The 26,988-nt window shown below is 50.0% G+C and overlaps 2 protein-coding genes across 3 annotated transcripts in view; both read right to left on the bottom strand.

The window, feature by feature from the left end:
* Positions 1-1,524: 1,524 nt before the first annotated feature.
* On the bottom strand, positions 1,525-15,991 carry MARCHF2 (membrane associated ring-CH-type finger 2). Of its 2 annotated transcripts, none has more exons than XM_083484180.1 (5): positions 15,772-15,991; positions 9,889-10,117; positions 5,152-5,347; positions 3,387-3,596; positions 1,525-2,844 (listed from the first exon to the last, which is right to left on the bottom strand). In XM_083484180.1, exons 2-5 carry the CDS (start codon positions 10,062-10,064, stop codon positions 2,686-2,688), a joined length of 741 nt encoding a protein of 246 aa, XP_083340306.1. In that variant the 5' UTR covers positions 10,065-10,117; positions 15,772-15,991; the 3' UTR covers positions 1,525-2,685. The 2 variants fall into 2 exon arrangements, with proteins under 2 accessions (XP_083340306.1, XP_083340307.1); XM_083484181.1 differs by lacking the exon at positions 15,772-15,991 and adding an exon at positions 15,624-15,745.
* Positions 15,992-19,262: 3,271 nt separating this feature from the next.
* RAB11B (RAB11B, member RAS oncogene family) overlaps positions 19,263-26,988 on the bottom strand; it is a 28,912-nt gene continuing 21,186 nt past the window's right edge. The window contains exon 6 of the mRNA XM_083484215.1: positions 19,263-24,377. Within this exon, the coding sequence (XP_083340341.1) occupies positions 24,232-24,377 (146 nt within the window). The 3' untranslated portion in view covers positions 19,263-24,231. The remainder of the gene's footprint in view (positions 24,378-26,988) is intronic.

The following is a 26,988-nucleotide window of genomic DNA, read 5'->3' on the forward strand; positions in this document are numbered from 1 at the left end:
GTCTCTTTCTTCACAAATCCTGTCTTAAGGGCACATTGTGGGTAAAACCTCAGCGCCTAGGACTTGCCGATCGCATGGTCGGCGGTTCGAATCCCTGCGTCGGGGTGCGCTCCCGTCGTTCGGTCCCAGCGCCTGCCAACCTAGCAGTTAGAAAGCACCCCCGGGTGCAAGTAGATAAATAGGGACCGCTTACCAGCGGGAAGGTAAACGGCGTTCCGTGTGCTGCGCTGGCTCGCCAGATGCAGCTTGTCACGCTGGCCACGTGACCCGGAAGTGTCTGCGGACAGTGCTGGCTCCCGGCCTCTAGAGTGAGATGAGCGCACAACCCTAGAGTCTGGCAAGACTGGCCCGTACGGGCAGGGGTACCTTTACCTTTAGGGTGTGAGCCTGTGACCTGGGCCAGGAGCTAAGTATTTATCATTACAAAAGACTGGCCAGGCTCCCCAGGCAATCCAATCAAGTAACCTGCCAGACAGGAGACAAACAACATTCAAATTTCTGTTTTAGACCGCCTTTTTTGTGATGTAGGTATGATGTATTGGGGGGGGGGTCTTAGATTGCACCCCTTCTGTGATGTATGTATGATGCTTCTCGGGGTGGTCTTGATCTACAGGAGGGGAATTTCAAAAGTCTTTATAAGGCCTTGCGTGCCATTTTTCTGGGTCCTCCTCCTTTCCTGCGTGTGAGGGGAGCACCCTGTTGCAACAGATCAATAAAGATCAAGCTTACTAGCTGCTTTGCTTCTCAATATTGTCTAGTCGGCCTCTGTTATTCTCTCCTACCAATAGGGAACCTATGTAAGGACTCCATATCGGCTCTTGGATACCCCATAAGGGAAAAGGGCAATTTTTGTTTACAACAATACATTTTTTCTTTCCTCCACCCTTCCCAAGACATCTCTTCCCAGTTCATCAGAAAGCACCTGCATGAACTTCATGCAAAAAGGTTTTTCTCTCCCTTTAGCATCGAGAAAGCTTCCCTTTGCAAAAGCGGCTCTCCTCAATTGGCAGAAGGAGGGAGATAATGGAGCCAGGCCATCCATTCATTTATTATTATTTCATTTAAAAACCACCGTTATCTTCCAAGGATCTCGAGGTGGTTTCCATGGTTCTCCTTGTCCCTGTGAGGTAGGTTAGGCAACTGACTCCAAGGTCAGCCAGTGAGGTTCATGGAGATTCGAACCCAGCTCTCCCAGGGCCAGCCCAACACTAGCCATATCTCACCTCGGGATACTAAGGAAATCAGAGCACAGGGTATGTATAAATCCCTTGCGGGTTCAAACTCCAGGAATCCACAGCTGCTCTGTATTTTGTTGTTTAGTCGTTTAATCGTATCCGACTCTTCATGGCCCCCTGGACCAGAGCACGCCAGGCACTTCTGTCTTCCACTGCCTCCCGCACTTTGGTCAAACTCATGTTTGTAGCTTCGAAGATGCTATCCAACCATCGCGTCCTCTGTCGTCCCCTTCTCCTTGTGCCCTCCATCTTCCCCAACATCAAAAGAAAAACTTCTCCAGTCCCAACATTGGTTCAATTTTTTTTCTTTTTTTACTCCTCCTGGGATTATTATTATTATACTTCAAATCCATTCTCAAACGCACAGAATCCTCTGGCCGGGGAGAGAAACATCACTGACAAAGAAACAAGAGGGAAGGGGGGGGGAGAGGGAGGGGGCTCGGCGCTCCCCCACCCAAAAAATCTTTGTAGTGCAAAAACCGGAAAGGGGGCTTGGAGAGACCCCGAGGAAAGAAGGGCGCAAAAGGAGAAGAAACTTCCCTCCCACCCTCCGGTTCTTCGGAAGAGCACCAATTCATTCCCAAATGCGATCAGATGACAAGCAGATCTGCACATTGCTTTCCCCGCCCGCTTAGAAAGTCATTGCAAGTTCTTGAAAATACGCCCGGTGTGTTTCGCGGGGTGGATATTTATTGCAGAGGTGCCCTCAGCTTCTTCAGACATTTCCCTGCTGCTACCCACAGGGACAGCAGGTATTAAACCACTGGGGGTTAAGGACTCATCAATTCTCGAGCCTTCCCCGAAATGCGGCAGCCGCAGCGGTTGCCACATAGGAGAAGTCGGGCGGCGGCGAGAAACCTCCGCAGCAAATGCTCCACCGAGCGAAACCGACAAAGCGCAACGGCCTTGAGGTGAGGGGGTGGTGGGGCGTCGAAGCAGCAGCAACGGGCAGGTCGCCTCTCCGCCTCTCTCGCAGGGACGTTTGTCGGGACATAAAAAAAGGGGCCTGGACACAAACAGCAACAGCAGCAACAGCGACAACACCAGGCGTGGAAATTAAGAAGAGTGACAAAATTATAATAATAATAACAACAATAATTATGGTAATATAATATAGATATATGGATATAGGGAGAGGCTCTCTTTCTCCTTTGCTAGGTTTCGTCTTGAAGACGGAGCCTGGCCGGGGGGCACACAGGGCCCACCGCCAGCCAAGCTCATTGCACACACCCCTGGGGGGCTCGGTTGTCGTTCTGTGTTCTCGCCGTAGCGGAACGGGGCAAGTGGCAAGATTCCCCCTTTGGTCGGGCTGATTGTTTAGGCGAGTCTTTTGCTGCTGTGGGCGGGAGAAAGTGCTATCCTGCTCTCCTCTCTCTCTCTCTCCCTCCTCCCCGCCCCCCGCCCCGTGCGAGGGGAGGGCCCCCCTCGCCTACGGAGGGCCGCTCCTGGCTCATACGGTCGTCTCGTCGGCCTTCTTCTTCAGGAGCTTGGCGGAGAGCAGCGAGTGCGAGACAGGGTGCGGGTTCCTCGAGTCCGGGATCATCAGGCGGACTTTCTGATTGGTCCTTCGCCACTCGGAGTACAGCTGGCAATGGTAGCGGAATGAAACCTGGCCAGCGGGGTGGGAGGGGGGTCACAAGCGGGGTGGGGAAGGAGAGCAAGAATAATCAGGGTTAGGTTTGGAATTGCCCAAGGTAAAGGTAAAGGGGACCCCTGCCCATTAGGTCCAGTCGTGGCCGACTCTGGGGTTGCAGCACTCATCTCGCTTTATTGGCCGAGGGAGCCGGAGTACAGCTTCCGGGTCATGTGGCCAGCATGACTAAGCCGCTTCTGGCGAACCAGAGTGGCACACGGAAATGCTGTTTACCTTCCCGCCGGAGCGGTACCAATTTATCTACTTGCACTTTGACGTGCCTTCGAGCTGCTAGGTTGGCAGGAGCTGGGACCAAGCAACGGGAGCTCACCCCATCGCGGGGATTTGAACCACCGACCTTCTGATCAGCAAGTCCTAGGCTCTGTGGTTTAACCCACAGCGCCACCCGCATCCCTATCACTGACCCATAACCTGCCCCCAAATAATAGTAAGGAGGAGGAGCAGACAAATTTAGTGGAAGAAGAACCCCGAGAAGGAAAGCGGGCATGACCACTCACCAGTGTCCAAAGGACATAGATGGTAAAAAGTGCTATGGTCAGGGCAATCAGGCCGATGGCCTCCAGGCGGCTATTGAACTGCAGGTGGTCTTGGGCACCGCGGAGGCAAAGCCAGCCGGAGATGGCAGCCAGCGGGGTGATGAAAAGGAAACACACCATGTCGCAGAACAGCGTCCGTTTCTCATTGCGTGGGCCGGGGTCCTTCAGCCACTGGAGAGAAGGAAGGAAGAGACAGAGGGGGATTAATTTGTCAGAAAGAAGGGGAAAGAATCGCATGTTGAAAATGTTGTCTATGAGAATAAAAGAAAATTATTATAAATTACCGTATTTTTTGCTCTATAAGACTCACTTTTTCCCTTCTAAAAAGTAAGGGGAAATGTGTGTGTGTCTTATGGAGCGAATGCAGCTGCGCAGCTATCCCAGAAGCCAGAACAGCGAGAGGGATCGCTGCTTTCGCTGCACAGCGATCCCTCTTGCTGTTCTGGCTTCTGAGATTCAGAATATTTTTTTTCTTGTTTTCCTCCTCCAAAAACTAGGTGTGTCTTATGGTCTGGTGCATCTTATAGAGTGAAAAATACGGGTAGTTTGGAGATGGTATTTAACGCCAGTCACATTAGATAAAAACAAGAACGCTGACGGAGCTGAAAGCTCTGTCTCTTGTTTGAGAACTCTCAGAGCCACCTTGTTAGTACCAAACAAGTTTTATCTCCCGGGAGTAAAGAGGGTGCCTGAGCCTAAATCGAGAGCAAGCAACTGCCTGCGTTCCTGCTGTCCAGCAACACGCTGGAAATGATTTTGAAATCAAATAAACAAGGAATATTTGGTGTTATGTTGGAGGGGATGCGGGGAATTATGTTGACATGTGGTGGGGGTGTAAATATGTACATGGGGGGGGGGCAAAGGGTGCTTAAGGAGGTAACAGAAATCACTGACCGACAGTCCAGAGGTAGCATTATTATCCATTTACGATGGGGTGGAAGGTTCGCAGGCTATGATGGAGTTGCTCACAAATTTATTTGACAGCTGCCATTTGTGAGCTTCCAAGTATGTGTATCTGCCTATCCTACTGGTGTTTCTCTCTTTTTTATATAAGATATTTATTAAAGTTTCACAAATTATATAAACAAACACAGCAATACAAACAAGCACAAACAAGAGAAAGGAACAAGTATAATTTCAAAACCTTATTTTCTTAAAACTTACTTCACCGACCTCCCCATACCTCCTCTTTCTGCATTCCAATTTCAAATATTTAGTTCAGCAAATCCTCACCCTTAATTGTTAACCTTTCTTTTCTTTTAACTTAATCTTTACAACTATAATCCACTTACTTTCTAAAGCCGCATCATTTTAACACTCATTAATTTTACAATGTTTCTTAAGATAGTTCTTAAATTTCTTCCAATCTTCTTCCGCCGTCTCTTTTCCCTGGTCCCTACTGGTGTTTCTCATCAACTACCAGAAAGGGAAGACTGCTCCCACCATGGGCTGAGATAACTCCAGCCGCCCAGCCCCACTCCCTTGCCTTAGAGGATGTTAGAGAGAACCTCTGATGTGCAGAGGGCAGGGAGCGCTGCCTGATCTATCCGCTTCCATGGAGAGATCATGCCGTTCCTGCTCCTTTTATAACACCCGAGCACAGATTCGTTTTGAGACAAAGCAGAATGCAAGTGTTCCAAAGAAACAGATTTGTCGTTCTCTTTCCCACTCAAAGCCTCTAGCCTGGAGACCGTGCCCCGCGGCAAGCGAGGGAGGCGCAACCCACCTCAATCAGGGGCCTGGGCCGCCGCTCCACGACAAACTCGGTGTGGCACAGTTCGCAGTAGCTCGTGTTGGAGGAGGAAAGCCACTTCTCCAGGCAGCTCTTGTGGACGGTCCCCAAGGTGCCCGTGCAATCGCAGGGCGAGAGCAGGCCTTCTCCGCTTCCGCCTTCGTGGCAGATTCGACAGATCGGGCCATCGCTGCGAGGAGAAGGCAAAAGAGAAGGGGGCTTCAGCCACTTTCAGAAGACCGGGGTGGGGAAAGTGTGTATGGGCAAGGTATCCGGAAGAAAAATTATATTTCAAGGAGTTAGTGATCTGACATGGTTACTTTTCCTGCCTCTGTTCCGGTTAGGCTCGTTCTACTCATGTGTAGGACTCTGGCAGAGACACATGCCCGACTGGCATGTTCTCTCCCTCCTGGTTGATCGTTCGGGAGCTTCAAAAGCTTTCTTCAGCCCGAACATCACAGCGACTGATATCTGGAGGCATCAGAACACTTACGATCCTGCAGTATTGGCAGTTTGCGTAACAGAACTCAGTAGCACAGCATTTTGGCTAATCTACTTTTATTTACATATAACACACTCGGAGCATTCTGACTTAGCTCCTTCCTCTTTCTCATCAGACAGCAAAGAGAAAAGGAACAAAGGACAATAGTCCCACTTCACAGAACACAGTACGGTGGTACCTCGGGTTAAGTACTTAATTCGTTCTGGAGGTCCGTTCTTAACCTGAAACTGTTCTTAACCTGAAGCACCACTTTAGCTAATGGGGCCTCCTGCTGCTGCCACACCACTGGAGCACAATTTCTGTTTCATCCTGAAGCAAAGTTCTTAACCTGAAGCACTATTTCTGCGTTAGCAGAGTCTGCAACCTGAAACGTATGGAACCTCAAGCGTATGTAACCTGAGGTACCACTGTAATACCAAAACATCCTGTCTCCGTCAGTTCGCACACTGTGGAATGAAAACAGACACTGTCATGTGATAGACAACACATCCCATGACTGCAAACACGGAGCAAAAATCCTAACAGTTCCTTCCACCTCCCCTTGTCTCTTGCTAAGTTCTTTGATGGCACGAAGAACAGCCTTTATTGTCCTAATCAGCTGGGAGGAAGTGATAGTGCTAGGTACCTTCTTGATGTTGGACACTGTTTTGAGAAAGTGAAGCATTGGGAGTGGGTGGCTAATAAATGATCTGCACATAGCCAGTCAGACAAGCCAAACAGCCTACTAACTATAAATCGGATGGTTGCGGGCAGAGTTTTTGAGAAGCTCGTACACGGAGTGATCTGCCGCAGGGCCGTGCAAACTGAGGCTGCCTGGGGGACTCGCTTCGCCGTTTCTTGAAGGCTTACAAGTGGCAGATTGAAGTGCTTGGCGTTTTGTATTACTTCTGAATCTCATTTTGAAAGAACCACCTTGCATTTGGCAAGACAAAGGCCTGATGTCTTAGGCTGCGACCCGAAAACACCTCTGCTGCCTTTCGGGTTTCTAGGACCGTTGTATCTGCTAACCAAAAAAGATTCTGAACTTGATGAATTCACCACAGATCAGCCCTCATATGTTTCTTGGGGTTTGTGCATAATGGAGTACTTCCATCATGAAGAGCCATCATCATACTGAGAGCCAGTGTGGTGTAGTGGTTAAGAGCAGTAGAGTCGTAATCTGGTGAACTGGGTTCGCTTCCCCGCTCCTCCACCTGCAGCTGTTGGGTGACCTTGGGCCAGTCACACTTCTGTGAAGTCTCTCAGCCCCACTCACCTCACAGAGTGTTTGTTGTGGGGGAGGAAGGGAAAGGAGATTGTTAACCACTTTAAGACTCCTTAGGGTAGTGATAAAGCGGGATATCAAATCCAAACTCTTCTTCCGGCCAAGGGGTTAATTTGGCCATTTCTCCAAAACCACACCCACCTGTCAATCAACTCAAGTCGCCGTGTGACGTCGGATGATGATGGACAGGTGCTGGGGCTCAAATCTATGCTGGCTGCGACCCCCAGTTCCCCACAGAGACCTGGCACACAGCTGGAACAGCAGGATAACGCCTACTGATCAGCTGGTGAGCAGACCCAGAGAGTTTAGGATTGAACTCTCCAGCCACCAGCTGATGATAGAGTTCAATCCTGCTGCGTGCTGCTCTGGCAATACAGTGGTACCTCAGGTTAAGTACTTAATTCGTTCTGGAGGTCCGTTCTTAACTTGAAACTGTTCTTAACCTGAAGCACCACTTTAGCTAATGGGGCCTCCCACTGCCGCCGCGCCGCAGGAGCCTGATTTCTGTTCTCACCCTGAAGCAAAGTTCTTAACCTGAAGCACTATTTCTGGGTTAGCGGAGTCTGTAACCTGAAGCGTATGTAACCTGAAGCGAATGTAACCTGAGGTACCACTGTATGTAGGGAGCGTGCTGGGGAAGCAGGCCGCCCCCCCCCCCAGGTCAACTTGGACAGGTGGGCAGTCCTGCTCACCAATCAATCACCAGAAATCCTCGTGACATCAGATGATTGGCAGACGGGTGCCCCCCGTCCACCAGTTAAAGTTGGCCTGCAGGGGCAGGGAGATAAAGATCTGGCCCGCCAGGCCAAAAACACCCCCCCTTCCCTGATTGACAGCCTTGAACAGGCCTGCTTTTTCTCAGCCCTCGCGCAAAGACCGAGGGCATGAACAGGAGCAGGTGGGAAGGACGACTGCAGCTGCCTGCCTCTTTCCATCCTGTGACAACAAATGCATTCCGCTTCGTGGGTTCTACCTGAGAATGTGAGATAAATTCCAGCAGGCAGCAGCCGAAGCATCACAAAGGGTGTCTGGAGAGATTGTGGGCAGGGGGCAAGTGAGTCGGACTAACAGGAAAGAGCCACAGATAAGCTGCTCCAGCAGAGGAAGAAACACAGGAAGTTGTCTTCTGCAGAGTCAGACCACTGTCTGGCAGTGGCTCCCTGGGGTCCTTCAAAGCCCTATACGGCCTAGGACCCTCGTACCTACGGGACCGCCTCTCCTGGTATGTCCCACAGAGAAACTTACGGTCTTCAAATAAAAAACATATTGAAGGTCCCAGGCCACAGAAAGGTTAGGCTGGCCTCAACTAGAGCCAGGGCTTTTTCGGCTGTGGCTCCAATCTGGTGGAACGCTCTGTCACAAGAGACTAGGGCCCTGCGGGGCTTGACATCTTTCCGCAGAGCCTGCAAGACGGAGCTGTTCCACCAGGCCTTTGGCCAGGGCACAGCCTGACACCCTCCATCGGCAATCTTCGTGGAGCTCTGGCCCAATGGTTGTCATTGGTTTGATTTGAATTAATTTTATAATGAATGATTTTAGAGTGTTGTGTTGTACTGTTGTACTGTTTTATTGTTGTTAGCCGCCCTGAGCCCGGCTTCGGCTGGGGAGGGCGGGATATAAATTATTATTATTATTATTATTATTATTCTAGACAGGGAGATTCTCCCGACCGTACATGGAGACACTGGGAACTCAACCCGTGCTTCTGAACGCATCGTCCAAGTTGCATCCTTTCTTTCTCAAATCCCCATGCTAAAAATTCCCCAGTTGCCAGGCATGTTCTGCCCCTGGCGCTGGTCCAATCGCGACCAAGCGGAGATCTCTGAGTGCCAGGCTGGCGGCTGACATCTCCATCTGGCTGGCCCCTCCATCTTACTTAAGCAGGTCAGCAGAAGGGTTTGTTTACTAGAGCACTTCGGCTATGGGGCAGCTCTTTAGATTGAGTAGGTAAATAGGTATGGGGGGAAAGCAAAATGTCCCTTAGAGAAGCATCTGAAACATTTCCCTTTAAGCTTGATTTTGTTTAATTCTGCATTGTTTTACTTGATATTTTAAACTGCTTTGAGACTGTTTCTTTAAAATACAAAGCGGTATAGGTAAAGGGACCCCTGACCATTGGGTCCAGTCACGGACGACTCTGGGGTTGCGGCGCTCATCTCGCTTAATTGGCCGAGGGAGCCGGCATACAGCTTCTGGATCATGTAGCCAGCATGACTAAGCTGCTTCTGGCGAACCAGAGCAGCGCACGGAAATGCCGTTTACCTTCCCGCCGGTGCAGTACCTATTTATCTACTTGCACTTCGTGCTTTTGAACTGCTAGGTTGGCAGGAGCAGGGACCGGGCAACAGGAGCTCACTCCGTCGCAGGGATTCGAACCGCCGACCTTCTGATCGGCAAGCCCTAGGCTCTGTGGTTTAACCCACAGTGCCACCAGCATCCCTTACAAAGCGGTATAGATATGAAATTAATTCTTCTTCTTCTTCTTCTTCTTCTTCTTCTTCTTCTTCTTCTTCTTCTTCTTCTTCTTCTTCTGCTTCACTGGGGGAAAAATGGTACCTAGACATTCCATTGTGGCTACCGCAACCTAGGTTTAAGGTGCCAAAAAGAAGTGCCTAGACAACCAGCTGTGGCAACCGCAACCTAGGTTTAAGGTGCCATTTGGCGGTTAGCAAATATATCTGAGTTTCTAACACTGCTCAAACTACGTAGGATTCCAGTCCTCTGAATAAAAGGCTGTTTTAAGTGGGTAACAGGAGGAGGCACAGACTTGCGTATCATTATGTTTTTGCAGGTGTCCTTCCAACTCTGACCTTCCCTATCTCCCAGCCATCACTAAAAGACTTTCTGCTTCTTTGACTCTAAACTGAACTTGGCCCTTCAGGGTCAAAGGACGCCCCTCTTGCCGGCTAACCAGGCTCACACCCCCGAAGCAATCCGTCGCAAGCCCGGGGCGCCTCGGCCTCACCTCTGCGTCCCCAGGGCTTTGATGACAGTCGAGAGCAGCCGTCCGTCCTTGGCCGTGACTTGGGTGACGTACTGAGGACGCCCAAAGTCGGAATCTTCCACCGACTTGGACAACGCGGCGCTGCCCGGACAGTCACACAGCGAGCCCGGGAGGTGGCAGCAGTCGCCCGTTGTCATGGCAACCGAGGATGCGCTGGCATCAGCAGCCGGAGAGCAGAATCATGGTAGGCCTGAGGAAGAGACAGAAAGCGCTGGTCAAAGTCGGGCCCGACACAACTCGCGGCTTGTCGCTTTGCTGGTCAGTTGGCAATTTTCTGTTTTACAATCAAAAGTACCCAATTTTACATCCTTAAGATATCAGTGACTTCCCTTCTTCTCTTCCCGTGGTTCATTTTACATATCATAAATCCCTGCATATTTTACAAAAACTAAACCGTTCAGTATTCAATTATTACATCCATCAAAGCTTTTTTACACTGTTGAATTTATCTGAATGCTGCCAGCGTTTTCAGCTGTATATATATATATTTCCCATATATTCAATAAACATTTCCCAGTCTTCTCTAAATGTATGTTCTTCTTGTTCTCTTATTCTGTATGTTAAGTCTGCAAGCTGCACATATTCTGTCAACTTAACTTGCCATTCTTCTTTGATTGGGACCTCGCTCGTTTTCCATTTTGGGGCTAACGAAACACGGGCCACAGTAGTAGCATACATTTTTTGACCCCTGGGAATTTCAGTCTGAATTATGCCCAACAGAAAAGACTGGTTGGGGGGGGGGAAGTACTATAAAACATTTTTTCTCAATTCATTATGGATCATTTCCCAGCACTCTTTTACCCTTTTATGAAAGAACATTCCCTCAACCTCTTTGCACCTCCAGCACTAATCTGATTCAGTCTTATACGTCTCAGCAAGTCTACTCAGAGTTAAATACCATCTGTGAATCACCCCTGCTGCAATTACTTACCACTGAGTGTAAAATCGCAGCGTTAAAGGTCAAGAGCAGGCATAGGCAAACTCGGCCCTCCAGATGTTTTGGGACTACAACTCCCATCATCCCTAGCTAACAGGACCATTGGTCGGGGATGATGGGAATTGTAGTCTCAAAACATCTGGAGGGCTGAGTTTGCCTATGCCTGGTCAAGAGACTATATGGCATCAATGCTCCTTTTAAGACTTTCTGGCTCAGATGGGTCTTGATTGACAGGTAACATCTAAGCACAATGCAGTCAGGTCAGTGGGAGGACGCCTGGGGGCCAGAGGCTGAGACGCTCTGTGGATGGGTCATCCAGGTGAGAAAATGAGACTTTCTTCAGCTTCCGCGTCTCATTCATCAAGGCAAAATGGAGAAAAAGAGACACTGGCAATCTCAAAATGACAAATGACCATAAGTGAGGCCTGTACACACACTCTATCAAAAAGAATCATAGAGTTGAAAGGGACCCTGAGGATAACAGTGGTACCTTGGTTTTCGAACAGAATGCGTCCCGGGAGTCCATTCGACTCCCAGAACCGTTCGAAAACCAAAGCGCGGCTTCCGATTGGCAGCAGGAGAACACTCACTTCTGGATTTCAATCGTTCGGGAGCCAATTTGTTTGGGAGCCAATGCACTCGGATTCCAAGGTACGACTATACAAGCATATGCAGAGCTCAGTCCTTTTTTAGGGACTGAACCTGCAACTGTGGCGTTATCATTGGATTGAGGTTGAATCCTGACAAGACAGAAGTACTGTTTTTGGGGGACAGGGGGCGGGCAGGTGTGGAGGACTCCCTGGTCCTGAATGGGGTAACTGTGCCCCTGAAGGACCAGGAGCGCAGCCTGGGAGTCATTTTGGACTCACAGCTGTCCATGGAGGCGCAGGTCAATTCTGTATCCAGGGCAGCTGTCTACCAGATCCATCTGGTACGCAGGATGAGACCCTCCTTGCCTGCAGACTGTCTCGCCAGAGTGGTGCATGCTTTGGTTATATCCTGCTTGGACTACTGCCATGAACTCTCCATGGGGCTACCTTTGAAATGACAACTAATCCAGAATGTGGCAGCTAGATTGGTGACTGGGAGCGGCCGCCGAGACCACATAACACCGGTCTTGAAAGACCTCCATTGGCTCCCAGTATGTTTCCGAGCACAATTCAAAGTGTTGGTGCTGACCTTTAAAGCCCTAAACGGCCTCGGCCCAGTATACCTGAAGGAGCGTCTCCACCCCTATCGTTCTGCCCGGACACTGAGGTCCAGCGCCGAGGGCCTTCTGGCGGTTCCCTCATTGCGAGAAGCAAAGCTACAGGGAACCAGGCAGAGGGCCTTCTCGGTAGTGGTGCCTGCCCTGTGGATGGCCCTCCCATTAGATGTCAAAGAGATAAACAACTACCTGACATTCAGAAGACATCTTAAGGCAGCCCTGTTCAGCGAAGTTTTTAATGTGTGACATCTTAGTGTATTTTTTGTATTTGTGGAAGCCGCCCAGAATGGCTGGGGAAACCCAGCCAGATGGGTGGGGTACAAATAATAAATTATTATTATTATTATTATTATTATTATTATTATTATTAGCACCATGCTCTAACGTCTAACTAACTGAGCTATCCCAGCATGTCAAGAGAAATCACACACATCCTATTCTGCATTTGCACAGGCCCTAGATTCTCACAAACATGACATATTAGCAACAACACGGTTTTGAAGAAGGTGAAGGAATGCAATGTGTGTGTGGCGCAGGGGAGGAGACGGGCAACATACTCAGCGGACTTTGTATTTATGTCTTAGTTAATTACAGAACAAAAAGGCGGGGGAACGTCTCCCAAGAGGATCCCCATTGTTCAAGAAATGCGTGCGTCCTGCATCGGTCAGCAAATGTCCAGGAAGGAAGGACTGTTCCTGGAAAAATGAGCTGCCTTTGTGGTCTTTATCATTCTGAAAAGCAGTCGCTTGGATAATAAAACAGGGAACAGCTCCTCCCTTTTCATTTGGTCGATTTCTAAGCACCCGACCCAAGGAAGGCAACATCCCTTAAAACTTAGCCAGCGTGAAACTGGTCCCACAACCAGCTGAGCGCAAACTCTTCTCAAGAGTGAGGGAGAGTAACTTTGCCTGTGCATTCTCAAAACGCACACCTCAAAATCTTATTTTCCTCTTAAGATGTGTGTTGCACAGCCCCAAGGGAAAAGCAACGAAGAATATTGCGGCACCTTAAAGACTTTACCAGTTTATTGTGCCATGGACTTCTGTAGACCGCAGGCTACTTCAGCAAGGGTTATCCTAAAGTAGCAGGTATGGGGGGGGGCTGGAACTGTGAATTGTGTAGCATATCCTTCCAATGCAAATAGCAGCTTCAAAGGAGCTGGTTGCACAGAAGGGGAGTGAAGGGTTAACTCCCACCCTACACTTCTGCCTGCTCCAATCCAGTTAGTTATCAGCACCCGCTTTCCATTGGGCCCTATTCATTTTATTTTATTTTTTTTAAATGCATCTTACGTCTAGTCGGGTCCATAAACATACCGTATTTTTCACTCTATAAGACGCACTCTATAAGTGGGGGCGGGGGGAGGAATATCTCCAAGCTGTTTACAGCCCATTAGAGCATCAAAGAAAACAACCCAGAATGAAATGAATCCAAGCTTCCGGGAAAACATTTCAGATTCTTTTCTAAGCGACATTTCGCTTTCTCCATATTTTTTTTACCTATTGATTAATTTATAGAGCTTGTCCCATAGTGGAAGGACTCTAAAGAGCCAGTGCGGAGTAATGGTTAGAGTGACGGACGAGGGTCTGGGAGATCGGGGTTCGAATCCCCACTCCCGTCATGAAGCTCAGTGTGGGAAAGCTTAATTACCGTATTTTTTGCTCTATAAGACTCACTTTTTCCCTCCTAAAAAGTAAGGGGAAATGTGTGTGCGTCTTATGGAGCAAATGCAGGCTGCGTAGCTATCCCAGAAGCCAGAACAGCAAGAGGGATTGCTGCTTTCACTGCGCAGCGATCCCTCTTGCTGTTCTGGCTTCTGAGATTCAGAATATTTTTTTTCTTGTTTTCCTCCTTCAAAAACTAGGTGTGTCTTGTGGTCTGGTGTGTCTTATAGAGCAAAAAATACGGTATGTGGACTGTCCCTGGATCAAGTGACTTTTCTTCTATACCTAGCTCAAGGTTGTCATCTGAACTAGCCAGATGTTTAACTGATATTCAGTCAGAGTCAGTCCATCATTTGAAAAATAAGACCTTTGCAGTCTTGCCGCAAAATGACAAGTATATATTCTGTTTTGGCAACTGTAACCTTGGTTTAAGGAGCCATTTGGCACCTAGTTTATACACCTGAGTTTCTATCACAGCTCAGGGCTCCCAGCCACCTTCTTCCTTGGCTAAAGCACCCCCCCCCCCCCGCTGCCACTTCTACTTCACACAATGTTAAAGTAATGCAGAGCATTCACTGCCACAAGAGGTACAGAGGACTTTGGTCTTCGAGGTGTTGCTGAACTGCAGCTGCCATCACACCCACCAACCTTGGCCGTTGGCTATGCTTACCAGGGCTGATGGGAGATGCCGTTCACCAACATCTGGAGGTACAGGACATAGAATTTTCCATTGAATTATGGAGCAGTCCAGTGGGACGCGGGTGGCGCTGTGGGTTAAACCACAGAGCCTAGGACTTGCCGATCAGAAGGTCGGCGGTTCGAATCCACACGACGGTGTGAGCTCCCGTTGCTCGGTCCCTGCTCCTGCCAACCTAGCCGTTCGAAAGCACGTCAAAGTGAAAGTAGATAAATAGGTACCACTCCGGCGGAAAGGTAAACGGCGTTTCCGTGTGCTGCTCTGGTTCGCCAGAAGCGGCTTAGTCCTGCTGGCCACATGACCCGGAAGCTGTACGCTGGCTCCCTCGGCCAGTAAAGCAAGATGAGCGCCGCAACTCCAGAGTGGCCACGACTGGACCTAATGGTCAGGGGTCCCTTTACCAGTGCTCACACACCAACTGCTGAATTGCCTGGACCTTTCCTGTTATGGGTGACGAGTTCACTAGTTGGTACAGTGGTGCCCCGCAAGACGAATGCCTCGCAAGACGGAAAACTCGCTAGACGAAAGAGTTTTCCGTTTTGGAGGTGCTTCACAAAACGAATCTCCCATGGGCTTGCTTCGCAAGACGAAAATGTCTTGCGAGTTCCTGCTGGTTTTTTTTCCTCCCCCCCTTTTTCTAAGCCGCTAATCAGCTGATCCGATAAGCCGCTAAAAGCCGCTAATAGCGCTAATCCGCTAATCCGTCAATGGGCTTGCTTCGCAAGACGAAAAAACCGCTAGACGAAGAGAATCACAGAACGGATTCTTTTCGTCTTGCGAGGCACCACTGTAGTTACCTAGGTCTTCCCTTCCCCCTTTTTTTGAAGATGCAGGGACCTCCTTTTGGTTGGTAAGATCCAGTGGCGTAGCGTGGGTTGTCAGCACCCGGGGCAAGGCAAGTAATTTGCGCCCCCTTACCCGTGGATTTGCGCCCCCTAACCCTGACCCCCAGATGTTGCGCCCGGTGCGGCCGGCCGCCCCTGCACCCCCCACGCTACGCCACTGGTAAGATCCTTTCAAGAGTGGGAGGGTCTCCCCCGGGGGTGTGGTGGCCTCTCCCTTCTTCTCCCAGCAGAGGAAATCCCTGTCAGGGATGCCTTTAGCTGAGATTCCTTCATGGCAGAGGGGGTTGGACTAGATGACCCTTGGGGGTCCCTTCCCATGGAGCCTCCATACCCAGAGGCAGTGTACCTGCAGCCTTCCCCCTGGGGTGGGGATTTGGAGCAGGGTTCTGGGTGAGGCCGGCCTAGTCTGAGGCGGGGAGCGGGGAGGCGACCCCCCCTCCTGCCCCCTTCCTGGAGCGCCTGTCACTCAACGCCAAGCCCCGCCCCCTCCTTACCTGCGCCCCGCCCCTTCCGCCAGAGCCCCGCCCTTCCGCCGGCCCGTTCCTTGGCGCCTTCCCCTCAGGGCCGAGGCTCCGGCCGCCCCATCTCCCCAGGCTGGCGGGTGCTGGGGAAGAAGAAGCGCGGGAGGACGAGGAGGAGGAGGAGGCGGCCGCCGCCTCCGCCTGCCTCTGTCAGCGGCGTCCGCACCTGACTGAAAGCGCCCGGCACGCCCACTGCCCCCCTCCGCTCAGCCAATCAGCGAGGACGGCTTCGGGAAGCAGCCAATGGCGCGGCCTCCAGCGAAGCGGAGCCCGCCCCCTGCGAGGGGCCGCTGGCGCACGCGCAGCCGGGCGGCGCAGCGCGAGGCGTAACGGTCACGGCCCAGGCGGCCAATCAATTCGCTGCTGCTGTCCGAGGTTGGCGGGGGAAGAAGAGGGAGAAGGGGCGGGGCCTCTTGCGACGCCCAGCCACGCCTCCTGGTTGGATCTGCGCCAAACCAAAGGGGAAAGTCGAGAGATTGGCAGACGTTGATTTCAGGTTCCCATTCGAACAAGGATGCCGTTCCCTCTTTAGGTGGAGAATTACAGAGGGTGAAAAAGACCATCAAAATTGATTAGTTTTTTTCTGTCTTTCCGGATTTTAATGACGAATAAACTTCCTTTAAATAGCACTTTTAAAAAAATCCCAAAAGCAAACATTTAAGTGAAACTTAGCCTGCCCAACTGAGTGGGCATTTAAAAAATAATAATGCAAAAAGGACATAAAGGTAAAAGGACCCCTGACCGTTAGGTCCAGTCGTGGCCGACTCTGGGGTTGTGGCGCTCATCTCGCTTTACTGGCCGAGGGAGCTTCCAGCTTCCAGGTCATGTGGCCAGCAGGACTAAGCCGCTTCTGGCAAACCAGAGCAGCGCACGGAAACGCCGTTTACCTTCCTGCCGGAGCGGTGCCTATTTATCTACTTGCACTTTGACGTGCTTTCAAACTGCTAGGTTGGCAGGAGCAGGGACCGAGCAATGGGAGCTCACCCCGTCACGGGGATTCGAACCGCCAACCTTCTGATCGGCAAGTCCAAGAGGCTCTGTGGTTTAACCCACAGCACCACCCGCGTCCCGATAAAAAAAGGACATACCGATCTTAAAAAAAAACAAAACCTGATAGCTCCTGCTGCATCTGTAGGAACGGACTGTATTGGCACTTTGGAGGGGTATGGGTGGTCAACCTCTGCTCTCTGTCACCCCCACACCCCAAATCTCAGGCTGCTGGTCTACCTCAATTTCCATAATACGTACTGATCTGGCTAATGGGACCTGGAGTCCTTCAAAATCTGGAGGAGGAAACACGTCACCCACCCCTTTGGGGATCTTGAGATGCACGCAGGGATCCCGGGAAGAAAACTAGTGATGGTCAGAGATGTGATTGCACATTTCAGTTGTGGGGAAGCTTGCTCCATGGACTCAGCGGTGACAGGCCAGCCCCACCAAACCTCCTCTCCCCTCAACCACTCCATCAGGCTGTCCCAGTGGGAAAGATGGAAGCAGTAAGGCTCATTTCACCCGCTCTGCCAGACACCTCCTGCCCCTGAACTGTGCCAGCTGGGCAGCACAGGAACAGCCATTTAGAAATTGGTGTTTTGATTTTCCTCTTCCCTCCTTGTAGTGTGTTTGCTTTTGACTGTAATTCTGCAGTTAGGGACTGTCTTGTTTTAATTTCGTTGTTTGTAATCCACTCTGGGAGCCTTTTTGGCTAACAAGCAGGGTAAAAAGGTAAAGGACCCCTGACAGTTAAGTCCAGTCGCAGACGAATATGGGGTGGTGGTGCTCATCTCGCTTTACAGGCCGAGGGAACCGGCGTTTGTTCGCAGACAGTTTTTCCAGGTCATGTGGCCAGCAGGACAAAGCCGCTTCTGGCGAAACCAGAGCAGCACACGGAAACGCCATTTACCTTCCCGCCGGACGGGTAGCTATGTATCTACTTGCACTTTTTGGCGTGCTTTTGAACTGCTAGGTTGGCAGGAGAAGGGATTGAGCAACGGGAGCTCACCCCGTCGTGGGGATTCAAACCGCCAACCTTCTGATCGGCAAGTCCTAGGCTCTGTGGTTTAAACCACAGTGCCACGCGCGTCCCCTAAACAAGCAGGGTACAAGTGCTCAAAATCAGAGTTCCCCAAACTTGGGTCTCCAGCTGTTTTTGGACTACAGTTCCCATCATCTCTGACCACTGGTCCTGCAAGCTAAGGATGATGGGAGTTGTAGTCCAAAAACAGCTGGAGACCCACGTTTGGGGAACTGCTCTGAATAAATAGTAGATAAGCAAGTCTTCCTGCTTCCAGCAGAAGTCAGCTGATTGCCACATTCCCTTCCAAGCATTCCACTCCACAGAACAAATTATGTACTGTTTTTTAATTGATGGGGTTTTTAAATATGCCCAATAAACGTGTAACCAGAATTCCAGGCTTTTAAGGGGGTGAGAGCCGACCCAAACCATGGAGGTGGCGATCCATCCTGGACTCAGTGCAACATGGATGGGCCAATAGAGGGAGGGAGGTCTGTGGTCCCATTTCCTGTTGGGGGGTTGGCTGGAAACTGAGGAGTGGACAGAAACAGGGTGGGAGGCTGACTTGGAAGAAGGGATCTGTGATCTGGGGGAGCCTGTAACAGCTGGGAGGGGATAGTCAGAGGCAGGAGAAGCTGCAGGACTGGAGAGTGAGGAACAGGAGGAGGCAGAGATAGTTCAGGCTGGTGGAGAGAGAGCAAAGGGCTTCCACATCTCCTCCTGCTGCCCAACTGTCTCCCAGGACCAGGAGAGGGCTGAAGTGAGAGGAGCAGAAGCAGCAGGTTATACGCAGGCAGAGTCTCTGCCTGCTTGCAAGAGGGGGAGATACATAAGGTGAAGTCGGTGGTGGGGCCAAGTGAGCCAGCTTACCCTCACAATTAAGGGGGCCGTGGAACGTGATGGGTAGGATTGCTGTAGTTTTGGGTTTTTTCCTGGATGCCCAGCCCCTTTCCACCCCGTCTATTTATTCATTTACCATATTTTTTGCTCTACAAGACTCACTTTTTCCCTCCAAAAAAGTAAGGGGAAATGTGTGTGCATCTTATGGAGCGAATGCAGGCTGCGCAGCTATCCCAGAAGCCAGAACAGCAAGAGGGATCGCTGCTTTCACTGCGCAGCGACCCCTCTTGCTGTTCTGGCTTCTGAGATTCAGAATATTTTTTTTCTTGTTTTCCTCCTCCAAAAACTAGGTGCGTCTTGTGGTCTGGTATTTTGCCAAATGTGTAAAGATAAATGCACACGTTGAACACGCTTAAGTCACGAGTTACCTGTATACTATTGATGTTTACGACATCCCACGGTAACTCACTTCGGTTCAGCGTGCGACGGCAGACTTACAGAAAGTTCTACAATATTTGGTTGTTTAGCCCCCAATCCCTTTTAGCCATCTGTATGACTCCCTTTATGGGACAAGTAAAAAATGACTGAAATAATAAGGTGCCCACTCATTCAATTTCTTTGTTATTTCTTTATTGCCCCCTCCGTAATCATGCTTCCAAATAAACATATAGGATCACACTACATTCCACTGTGTTCAATGGCGCTTAAAAGAACCCAGGTACATATACATGGTATTGCAGCCTTTCCTAGATCCTGGGAAATATCCAAATTAGGAGACTTTTAAACATAGCAGAACAGCTGATGCCAGGTTCAGGCTTTCGTGGGGTTTTTTAATGTGATGATGCTTTGCAAAGATTGCTTGGGAAAACAGACTAATTGTATTAACCATGAGCATAGGTACTTGGTAAAGGGCTCTCTCTAAGTTTGCAGCACAGTGGCAGAGAGGTCGCATTGCACCACGCACTAAAAGTCCTGTTGTAAACGCAGCAGGATTCTTTCGCCAGAGACTTGTAACCGGTAACTCTAAGAGAGCCTGTCAACAGAGCTCAGAAAGCTCAGAGAGACGTATCAAAAGCCAGAAAATCAAGGCTATGTTCACAGCAAGGGAATGGGTATGCAAAAAAAGGGCTGTTGTTCAGTTGAGAATCATAAACACAGCATTGTGGCAGGGGCGGGGGACAGAGGGAAAAGGTAATGTTATTCCACAAGACCAGGTTTTAGAAAATTTGTGCAGATCTCTAGCTTAGTTTCCAGCCGAGGTGGGAACAACGCTGTCAAATGACACAGCATTTTCGCTCTTGCCTTTCCTGTTCCTGGGAGCTCAATCTACGAGTACAGTCCAAGACACACTTATGTTTCACAACTTGCTTGGTAGTCGGTAGGCTACCAGAATGCCATGCAGGCAAGCAAGCAACCTGGAAAGGGCACTAACGTCCTTTCCAGACACTGAAAGACTTATCCAGCTGCCGCTATGGCTTCTCACCAGACTGTATGCACATACTTTCAAAAGTATCTTCCTTGCCACGAGGTCTAGAATCTTGCTTTCCCCCCCAAAAAAGAAAAGCAAGCAAGGCGAGATTTCCAGGAAGCCGAATTCTGTTCCTTTTAACTTTGTGCCAGGCTCCGATTCAGTGTTAAAAACAAACAAAACAAATGCATCATTTGGTTTGGCAATCTTTATATATCCACAATACATAATAACCATGCACACACAAAAAATAATCAAATGAGTATTTACAAAGGGAATTGCACTTTTTAAACAGAAGAGTCACCAGGAAGCAAATGAAAAGGAACCTCGCCCATTCCCTCCCTCCCTCCCAAGCCAAGAGTATAGTCCAAAGCCATCTAAAGGGTTGACTTGTGAGAGCAAGCTTCGGAAACCTTTCTAGAATTCTTGCCAGGATCCTGCCACCTATTCCAAGACTTTTGGTGGTGCCCCTTGCTGTATTCCCTAAGCAAAAGACACTTGCACTGGCCTCTTTACGGTGCTCCCCACCCCACCCCAAAGAGTATGGCCAGAAAGGTCTTGCTTACCACCCTACGAGCCCTGGCATGTATCTCAAAGGGGGTTGGTTTCCGGCTGCCAAACACCACTAATACTTCAATTGGCCCTAGTCCCTCAGAGAAACCGTGACATGCTGGAGTGGAAAGGATTGCTCCGCACAAGAGAAAAAGGAGCAGGGAAAGGAGAGTGTACAGAGATCCTTTCTCCCACCTCAAGCGAGCTTTGAAAGAAGCACGATGCAGAAATAGGGAGGTGATCCTTCCACACAGCTTGGCTGCATAACTGTTTGACTATAGCCTCTAACCTCTATGTGCGGAGGGAGAAGGCCGCTGAATCAGCTTTCACTTCCCCAGGCCTGGAGGCTCCACCACCAAGGACAGCGACAGTGCAGTAGGCTGCAGAGAGCTGGCAGGTGTCTCTCAAAAAAGTGTCCGGGGCAGGGAGCGCCCCAAGTGAAGACAGAGAGGTGGATTGAGAAGCGGAGGTCCTCAAAGCCTTCTGCTGCTCATGGGACAAGCTGCAACCGAATTGCCATTTTTAAAAATAATTCAGAACGTAGCGCTGGCAAGCAGCCCGGCTTGTTCTCCTTCCACCCTCTTCCCTTGTCTCCCAACACTACGTAATGCAATTCTAGATCACTAAAAAACGAAGGGGTGCCCGTAGCTTCTATGGGAAGGCTTTGGCCATGCAGAGGTTGCTCAGCTACAACTCGTGCGACGAGCCAAGCTTGTCAGGGCTGACAAAGAGTTGCAGTTCAGCAACAAGTGGAGGGCAAGCACTTGGCTGTAGAGCATCCTGGAATCGTTCCTCAACAGTATGGTGCTCTCTGAAAGCCCAGCAGTCAAATGACTTACGTGGGTCAGTTGTGATCTTTTCCCCACCACGGAAAGAAGCCATCCAGGCAAAACCCAAAGCTGGCTCAAAATTCAGTTTGGACTGGAGCTCAGTGCCTAATAAACGCGAACACTTAAATCCCACACAGAATGCCTCTCTCTTCCTTCAACAGGAACTCTCAAGAAATCAGACCCACGTTTTGTAGCCTATCTGGGAGAGGCTAAACCGTAACTCTGATTTTTGACCTGGGAAGTCCTCTCAAAAGCCATTGCAGATGCCTGTTCTCTTAAGGCGTGGGTGGACTTGAGGTTATTGTACAGCTAACTAGAAATGCCAATTTCCCTCATCTGTGACAGTGTGGCTTCCTAAGCTGCCCATTATCGCCTGTGTTTGCAATGAGGGCAAATCCCTCACCTCATGATGGAAACATAGGGAGAAAGTGCTGAGACAATAGCAAGGCCCCTTAGCCTTCTTTTTTGCAAGCTGGACACATCTCATGCAGCAGGGGAGGCCTGCTCCAGGAGACATCTCCATAGAGATGACCACGAAAGCCAAAGCAACTCAGATCCACACTGGTTTTATCAAAAGCAACGGGCCAAACAATCCCCAGCCCGTGATCAGCTTTAGTATTATTGACACCTGGGGTGGAAAACCATATAGTCAATAGGTTGGATCCAGCAGTGAAACGCCTGGCCTCCTTCCAGAATCCACTCCTGATCATTTTAAGATTCTACACCCACAGAAAAGGGAAAGAAGCAGTCAGGACGCCTCCAAGAATGCCCCCTTCGCTTCTCTCGTACATTGCGACTCAGCAGTTACATCCTCAAGAACTGGCCACAAATCCCAGGGAGAGACCGCGTCTTTGTCTGAGCTCAGTCATCAGCAAGCCATCCGTTTTGTTCCCCCTCACGCGGGCGCCAAGGGGTGCTCTAGAGTGGATGGAAGGTTTTAAAGCTCCCTGCTAGACACAGCTGTTGCCTTTAACTTGGTCAACCAGCTGAAAAGCCTTGCTCCGTATGAGAATCTATGCAAGGGGTTAGAGATTGGCTGCTAAAGCGTTTTTAACCTGATTGGGAAAGCCGCAGCAATGGCAGGCAACACCTATTGGACCGGGCAGGATCCAGGATATTTCACAATCACTGCACGGTTGCTGCAAGACGGCCAATAAGCACAATCTCTCTTCCGCCTGCCGAAGCTATCTGGTGGCCCCACCCTTCAATGCAACAGTCGCCCTTGCTACAGAAACCCCCAAAACCCCAACAGCACAAGAACAGTCGGAAGGTGAGGAAAGCAACAGCCAATGAGGACTTCTCAAGCTAGCACAGGGTGGTTTCAAGGAGACAAACGCTTTTCCAGCTAAGTTTGGGTGGTGTTTAGCCCTGCCAGTGGAGTGTAATCGTTGACAAAAACAGAAACCTTCAAACCTCAAGGGAGCAGGGCGAGAGAAGGGAGGCGGCGGCAGCATTTGGGGCGGGGTGGGGGGGGCTGCAGTGCAAGGAGGTCGGAACTGAAAGCAAGTGAACCACCGAGAGATAAGAAAAAAAAGCCCCAAGATGCTATGGTTATGCTCAAGTATTACAAAAAGGAGGAGTTACCAAGTATCTGGTTGAACTAACCATTCAAATAACCTTAAGAGTGCGAGTTATGTACATAGCATGAAAAATATTGCTTCACACTCACACCAGGGTGTGTTTTTTTGTGTGCATGGAGCGGAAGGAGCAGGGAATCGGGTGGAGATTGGGAGAGAGAGAGAAAGAAAGAGAGAGCGCAACATGCAGAGAGAGAATCTCGGATACAGTTGAGAAAGAAGGATTCCAGGTACGAGTGAAGATGTGTGATTTCTACAGATCACCAAAAAAAGGCTCTAATAAAGCCATTAGGCTGGCACTTCATTGTACATTAGACTGATTAACAGAAAGCCAGAATTAATTCACTATTAGAAGCCACTTCATATAGCCTGCACATAGCCGTGCTGGCAGCTGGGGGGCGGGGGGGAAGGAATGCAGCGCACAGACATACTCCATTGTTCCCAAACTGAATTGGAAAATATATATATATGTATTGAGAAGAAAAGACTTCCCAGGGCAGAAAGCAGTGAAAACTACACAGCCAGGCCAACTCAGCATTAAAACGGGAAGGGGAAGGACAAAGAACAAGCAACGGGGGAAAGGTTATCTTCCACGGACTTACAGCGTGTGCACGCACAAGGGTAAGACGACCGCCACCATTTCCGACAAGCCCAAAGCGAGTGTTTTCTTAGTTTAGAATTTCTCTTGTGCCTGGAGAATGGCCTGAGAGGAAAGTAAGAGTAACACTCCTCCTGTGCTCCCCAAGTGCAGCTATTTTTTTCTATTAGAACAACAACAACAACAACCTCTGCATCCTTCCCGCTCTCACACATGCACACAAAAACCAAACAAAAAGAAGTTTAACAAGTGTCTCGGGGCAACGGACCTCCGGTTGGTGTTCTGTCTCTCTTTCTCACACACAAACCCGCCTGTCTGCTAAATGCTTCTATTTAAAACCCCCCCAAATAAATCACATTCGAAAGGATTTGGAGGAAAGGGAATGTAAGCCCTAAGAGGAACCCAGAGCAGGGGAGAGAGAGAGAGAGAGAGAGAGAGAGAGAGAGAGAGAGAGAGAGAGAGTGTCACTGAATGGAGTTGCTGTGAGGAGAAGGTGCACACGAGTTTTCCCTCTGAAGCACAGGCCAAGAGAGGGGCAGGTGACAGCCCCAGGGAGGTCACAGGTTCTGGCAACACTGGAGTTTGTTCGATTTCTGTCCGTCGGTGGTGGGGGGCACGCTGATGTCCACCACGTTGTTGCCGGGAGACTCGTCGTGGGCGGACCGGTCCGCAATCTGCTTCTGCGACACAATGCGGTAGATCTCTGCGGAAAGGAGACCAGAAGAGGGGGCTCAGTTACAAGCACATGTTTTCTCCGGGGGGAAGAAGCCACTCCCCACAGCAAAGAGTCCAAAGAAGAGAGCCGTTTGGGTCCGGCATACCGGTCACCCAACACACGAAACCTCGGCTCAGTGACCTGGACTTTTGCCCTGCCAACCCACTGCCGTTCCCAGCTGCTGCGCATTGCGGGGCCGCGGTCCTGTCAAAGCTTCCTTGCCATTACTAAGGAGCAAGAGAATTCCGCAGAACACACCTTGAAAGCTTTCTATGGTTTAGTCCAGGGGTCTGCAACCTTTAAGACAAAAAGAGCCACTTGGACCCGTTTCCGAAGAAAAAAAAACTGGGAGCCGCAAAACCATTGCGACATAGAAAATTAATCAGGGCCCCAGTGTACCATAAATCATAATCAGTGCCTGATGTAAATAATAATTAATAATGAGGGCCCAATGTCATCCTCGTCATTATAAAAATAACTTTTTTGTCACTTTTTTATTATTTATTTGTTTGACCCCTCAGAATTACTCCTCCTCATAGAAATAAACGTTAAATTAACAAGTTACCTTTTTTTGTGTGTGTGTTCTTCACTCCCCTTCAAAACAGTGACCAACGTACATGCCCCCTTTCAATGCAGTGCCCTGTGTACATGCCCCTTACGATGTAGCGGGCGGGCGGGAAGTTGACGTCGGGACGGTGCATGACTAACGCACGCACCGCCCCCATGCGACGTCACAGCCAGCACAGCGCCCGCCACAGTGGGGAGTGTCGGGGCGGACAATGCGCCTCCTCCCCTCGCTAGTATCCGCCCCGGAGCCGTGGCAAAGGTGTAAAAGAGCCACATGCGGCTCCGGAGCCACGGGTTGCTGACCCCTGGTTTAGTCCATAGAAAGAACCAAAGGCACGTCTTGCCTACAGCCCTCTGCACTGAGCAGCCTGAGGAAATGATGGGAGCCAAAGGCATTCAGTCTGTATACTGTGTGCCCTTGCAGAGCGGAAGCCACATTCCTCCCTTGTTCTTGACTGTGGACCCGCACCAAGGAAGCCACCACATGTAACACAGGGCACACGTGGTTGTATTTATTATGCATTCTGTTATATCTGTAGTCCGCCTTTCTCCCATCATGGAGCCCAAGGTGGCATACATGTGGGGTTTTAAGCAGTCAGGGACCAGATCCAGACCCACTTACCTTTGCAATTCTCACATGTTACAGGGAATGCCCCAAGTACATGCACCGGGAGGGGGCACGGGTACCCCAGCCCTGCTCCACTTGCAGTAGCAAGACTGGTGGTATTGTCATCGTCATTATTTAATTTGTATACTTGCCCTATACCCGAAAGTCTCAGGGTGGTTCACACCATAAAATCGCAATATAAAAAACACCAAATACATGATCAAAATAAAAACAAGAACCACCCAATAACCCCCTCCCTTCCTCAACAAATTTTTAAAGGGCAACCAAAATACTGTGTTGGTAGTCTGTTCCGCTCAGAAGTCTTTAATATGTGCGTTCTTTCATTCAGACACTTGCGGAAGAATATTGCCATGTATTTGCAAACGCTTCTGGGAAGGTTAAGTGGCGGTTAAAGGGGTGATTTAGTCACTTTTCAAAGAGGGCAGAGGGCGTTTTCAAATACAGTGGTACCTGGTTCTCAAACGCCTTGGTACTCAAACAACTTGGAACCCAAACACTGCAAACCCGGATGGTTTGCATGGGATGTCAATCAAAGGCCGGTTTAAAGGGGACTGTTTTCACCGGGCACCTAAAAGTGTAGACTGAAGGTGCCAGGTGGGCCTCCCTGGGGAGAGCGTTCCACAAGTGGGGAGCCACTGCAGAAAAGGCCCCATTCTAGTGTGACCAGCCTCCAGACCTCACATGGAGGAGGCACATGGGCTTCAGACGGTGATCTCAGGGTGTGCGTAGGTTCAGTTACTGTTGGTGGAAAGAAGCCCTTCCTCAACAATGGCTCTCTGCATTTAGCTTGGCAAGAAGGCTCTGTTCCAAGTACAGTGGACCCTCCGGATACAAATTAAATTCATTCCGGGGGTCCGTCCACAACCCGAAAAGTCCGTAGGCAGAGGCGCAGGTTCTGCGCATGCATACGGCACAATTAAGCGCTTCTGCACATGTGCGCAGCACTATTGAGCGATTCTGAGCATGCACAAAGTGCACAGAGCACTTCTGTAAATGTGCGCATGACAAAACCCAGAAGTATACACTTCCGGGTTTGCCGCGTTCATAACCTGAAGGGTATATATCTAGAGCAGTACTGTCAGGGAACTGCCATTGGAAGGAAGGGAGGTGAAAGGGCTCACACAGGTTGGGAGAGACTCAGCAGCTGAAGAGGGAACCAGCAGGGGGAGAGGAGGTGAGCTGAGGGAAAGTGAGCTGGAGGGATGGCTCAGGGAGACTTCCAGCGAGGGTAGTGGGGAGGTTTCAGGACCTCCTGTAGGGACACCCACTCCTCGCCGGAAACTGTCACGCAGAGAGTCCAGAAGACGTGTTTCCGTTAAGGAGCTTTTATTTTGGAAGCGATTCCGAAAGCAACCACTGTCGGAATCTGCTAGCGACTGAGGGAGCCATGTTTAAGGGGCTCCG

The sequence above is a fragment of the Podarcis liolepis genome, assembly GCF_965112155.1.
Source record: "Podarcis liolepis genome assembly, chromosome: 18".
NCBI lineage: Eukaryota > Metazoa > Chordata > Lepidosauria > Squamata > Lacertidae > Podarcis > Podarcis liolepis.